Raw genomic sequence first — 4696 nt, 5'->3', positions numbered from 1 at the left:
TTCCCTAGTAAGTCTGATTCTTGGGATTTTCTTTTTTATCCTTGGGGTCCTATCAGGTTTATTTCCAATTAGTTTTGGCTAAAGTTTCAGCTGCTGTATTCCCACTGCTATTTTCAGTCACTGAGGTACACCACTTGTACCACTGCTAAAATATCATGTACAATTGTAAAGATATTATTTCTGTCTTTTTGAAATAAAATTTTAAGGACAAACATTTATGAAAAATAGGCCATATCTGAAATTATTCATCTGTGTGTAAGTTACTTGTGTTCTCCTGAGCTTCAGTGAAACCATGTCTCAAACTCTTTCTGCCTAACTTGGGAACTGGCAGCCAGCCTGGGAAGTGGCTGCTTTTAAATAAAAGTTTGTGTCCTCCATAACACACATACTTTTTACAGTTAAGAAAAAAATAGCATTGGATTACATATTTTGATTATTTTAAGAAATCAAATCCTCTAGAAGAATAAACAAAACCTGCAAGTATGTTTCCTCTGTGTGATTTTTTTCCCCTTCATAGAAACAGCTGTGCGACCAAAATATCACAGTTGTTCATTGTATTTCCTGACTTTACCTTCTGGTGAAATATGCCAGCAGTTTGTATTCTCTAAATAAAACTGTTACTTTCCTGAGTCTCAGCTGTATGAGTTTTTCTGATGCATTAAAGGCTACTTTTGCAGAACAGAAAATTCAGTTTTTTCATCATTAACAAAAAAAGGAAAGTGACCTGAAATTCTTTGTAAAAGCACATTAAACAAAAAATTCCAATATAAATAGTGCACAGGTCATATACTGAATAATGCCATATATTCTAAATATTTGTTCTCTACCAAAATGCATTAGAGTTCAAGTTTTAAGGTGTTATTTCCCCCACAGTGTTTCATGTAATGTTTTCCATGCAGTGCATCTTTTCTTCTGGTTTCCATTTGTCCACTTTGAGCAAGTCAGATCATTTTCTGGACAAGCTAATTCTTTCTTGTGGGATTTAAGTTATACAATACTGTTTCTTTGGTATTTGAATACCCAATACTGAAATACTTGAGTGCTTAGTACCATGTACAGTGTTTTATAGAAGAACTGCCAAATTACACATACTCCTTAAGAATATTTTGAGTCAAAACACCGGATATTTAGAGTCTGTCATTCTGAACATTCAGTAGGTGTTATGTTTGCTGTGAAATTAATGAGCTTTAATGGAGTGAGTCGTGCAAATGGAAGCACCATCCGTGTATCAGTTAAATATTAGTGTAAAGGAAGGATAATTATGGTATTTTGTAATAACTAGAGCATAGATTTTAACACTCTTCCTTTACTTTCCTGTAGTGTCTTCCATGTGCTTATCCTGAATGTAGCAATTGTAGGAGCAGGAGTAGCAATGGCAAGATTTTATCCAAATATAGGAGGCATCATAAGGTGAGTGTTGGTTGTTGCACAGTGAACTTGTCTGTGGTTTTGCTGCATGTTTGCCTCTTGGTGTTGAGAAGGAGCAGCATCAGTGCAGTTATTTCTGTCTTTGTATTTTGTGAGGCTTACACCTCTTTAAGATGTAAGTAATGAATTAGAAGTGTAAACAATCCGCTCTTTAAATGTTCTGATACCAACTATCTGTAACTGTTCCTCTGCATCTAAGGTGATTGGGGTGATTCCCCAAGTTTCGTTGGAGCTGTATAGGACCTTGTAACTATACACATGAAGGATTATGGTGTCAGGAGAAAAGTTCCTCTGTTGTTGGGTGGCTTTTCTCAAGATTTTGTGTTAAGACCATTTGAAGCTCTTTTGAAAGTTCATAACAGAATTCCAAGAGAGCAAGTAACTTCAAAGGGAAAACTGACATAAAAGTTCTGCTTCTAAACAATACCTGAAATTTACAATGTTAATAAACATGTAGGTTTTCTATAATTGAGAAATATTAGAGGAAATAATCCAATTAGCTTTATGGTCTACATTTGACATCACCATATTGGTAATCTTAGTAATTCATTCAGAGTATGCATCTTTCCTACAGCAACCAGGAGAGGGAGGTGTTTTAAAAATACAGAAACCTGCAATTTTAAAACCAGAATGACAGGCTTGGGTCTCAGCAGAGTAGCAAAATAACTTACTTTTGCTCAGTCATTGATCTTTGAGGTTTTTTCTATTTCCTTTTTTTCTTACCTCTCCTTTCAGTGAAAATTTTTGTATTCCAGTGATAGAGACAGTATAGTTATTAATTTCAAATAAATATCATGCAGGACATTTTTCTGTCTGCAGACTGATCCTGACCTCTGCTTGTATGTTTCTACTGTGCATATTAACCAAACTGAATTTCCAGCTGATAAATTGCCTATATACAGTCTAACTTAGGTATTTGCTGTTTTTGTTTTACAGATGGTTACTCGGCATTAATATGTTTCCTCTGTCTAAAAGTAAACAAAATATGTTGTCAGTTAATAATGCACATTTGGCTGCAGTATAGGTTAGCAGATGGAAACTCACAGTAGGGGAAAATAATGAGACGTTAAGTAAGGGAGTTGTTAGAACACTCAAATGTTTCACTTGCTGCAGCTGATCATATTACCAGGAGGGTGTGTTGATCTTTTTGGGTCTGGAGAATGATTTGCTTGGAGGTCATCAAATAAATTTATACAAATGTTTCAGGTTCTGAAGCATTTCTACGCTTACACGTGTCCTCAGATGGCTGGAGTGCAATGAGGTTTGCAGTTCTGACAGTAGAGGATGCCTAAAAAAGGCTGCGCTATCCAGTCATTTTCTGTCGCACGTTGTCAAATTTCACCAAAGAAGGTAGAAACATAAGTCAAAAATAGGAAATCAGTCCCCAAAAGCATCTGGGGATGTGACTGAAACAGCAGAGGAATGCTGTTTCAGGGAATGCTGACTGAAACAGCAGAGGCATGTCAGAGAGCAGGTACAGGGAGCAGGGGGCTGAGGAGCACAGGGGAGGACAATTAAATGCCCGTGAGGGAAGGGAAGGACAGCGAGGAACAGAAACTGATGTTTAGTGACTGCAGCTAGTCATTGTTCAACCAAGGCTGTTCACTGGCTTGAGGGGGGAAAATGAAAACAAGAAATGAGTTAACACAAAGTTTTATTTGTTTGTTTGTTTCTTCTTCCCCTCTCCCTGCCTTTCCTCAGATACTCTGGAGCAACTTGTGGTCTGGCCTTTGTATTCGTGTATCCGTCCCTCATCTACGTGATCTCCCTGCATCGTGCTGGGCAGCTGACATGGCCAGCATTGATCATTCACATCTTTATAATTCTCCTTGGACTGGCTAATCTGATTGCACAATTCCTATTGTGAAAAATCCCTCTTCTCTCTGTGGCTGTCACAAGTGGTACTGTGACATTTGGCAACAGCCTTGAGCAACACTGTCACGCATGAGAACGAGCAGTCCTTACTCAGTATGATCTTCTTGAGAAAAAACTGCACCTTAGAAACACATGAAAAACACATCTTCCAGGCACTTGAAAGGGAACCCATCTTGCTCCTCTAAAAACACAATTTGGTGAGAAGTGAAATGGTTCAGAGTTGAGTTAGTTTTCCTGTTTTTGTTGAACGCACATCAAAAATTACTGGAGTTCAAATATTTTAATTTTTTACAGCACACTTCTCACAACACACGGCTTTTAGCCTCAGGCAGTAAAATTCCCTCTCTCCTCCAGGAACTGTCCTTATCTTTATTAAGAAGCATGCTTTCACGGTATTGTTCAGTGACTATTGGAAATGTTGTTTTGTTGCAGTTATTTTCCTGTTTTCTTTGGAAAATGAAGAAGTGATTGTATTTCTTTTTTTGTTTCTTGTTTGTTTGTTTAATTTATAGTAATCTGGTCAAAATGCAGTCTTAATTTTGAATATGCTATTAAATTGTTTTGGCAGTATTTTTCCTCTATGAAATGCCAGCTAAGGGAAACAATAAACTCATGTCTCAGTGTTCTATTCAGAACCAATATGTATACAAGTTATTTGTGATCTTACAATGAAAAAAGTCAGGAGGATAAAGAAAATTAGAACAAGACAATTAAAATTAGAATTTCAGGCTTGACCTCACTTCAACTCTGTTAAGTAGGCTATTATGTGCTGTGAAGCTGTCTTGTCAGGAGTTGTATGTGGTTTTATGGATGCATGTTGGATGCGATGTTCATCACGAGATGCTGCTTCCATTGTAGAGTCTCACTCTGGTGGTCTCATACTGTGCTCTTCCACTGCATTACTCTAGACACCTTGGATGTGAGCAGAGAGATAGCACTCTTCAGAATTGCAGACTAAATAAAATAATTTAAGTTTTAGATAATTCCTAACAGAAGCTGGAAGAATCTGGAAAGTGTATTGTTGGGTTTTTTTTCAGCATCTTGTTCACTAACTAAAGTGGTGTACATGGGTAAGCACACAGACAACTGCCTTCACCTGCCTTCTCCGAGTCTGAGTCTTAAACCAAAACATGGAATAATTAAGTTGCCAGACCCTAATGGAATGTCATCTTTTGTAATTGCAGAGAGTAAAAACTCCTCTTGGTACAGAATTTCAGTGTAACAAAATAATCAAGAAATGTGGAATAATTGAAAGAGGACTCAGAACAATGCTAAATTCCAAAGTAAGTAGGAGAGGAGAAAAGTTGCAGTGATGCAATGTTTGTGATGTGGGAGTTGAGCTGGAAAAGACAATTGCATTGCAGGATAATACTTGGAATTTTCATCTGAAGAC

General features: G+C 37.2%; 1 protein-coding gene across 1 annotated transcript in view; it reads left to right on the top strand.

Annotated features, from left to right (window-relative positions):
* The window catches only part of SLC38A9 (solute carrier family 38, member 9), a 38069-nt gene extending 34508 nt beyond the window's left edge, over positions 1–3561 (top strand). Inside the window, exons 13-14 of the mRNA XM_010005342.1 lie at positions 1321–1410; positions 3130–3561. Of these exons, the coding sequence (XP_010003644.1) occupies positions 1321–1410; positions 3130–3295 (256 nt within the window). The 3' untranslated portion in view covers positions 3296–3561. The remainder of the gene's footprint in view (positions 1–1320; positions 1411–3129) is intronic.
* The last annotated feature ends 1135 nt before the right edge of the window (positions 3562–4696 follow it).

This window comes from Chaetura pelagica, unplaced genomic scaffold, assembly GCF_000747805.2.
Source record: "Chaetura pelagica isolate M959 unplaced genomic scaffold, ChaPel_1.0 scaffold37, whole genome shotgun sequence".
NCBI classification, from domain to species: domain Eukaryota; kingdom Metazoa; phylum Chordata; class Aves; order Apodiformes; family Apodidae; genus Chaetura; species Chaetura pelagica.
Note: the sequence above shows the minus strand (reverse complement) of the source record. Positions and strands in the feature narration are given on the sequence as shown.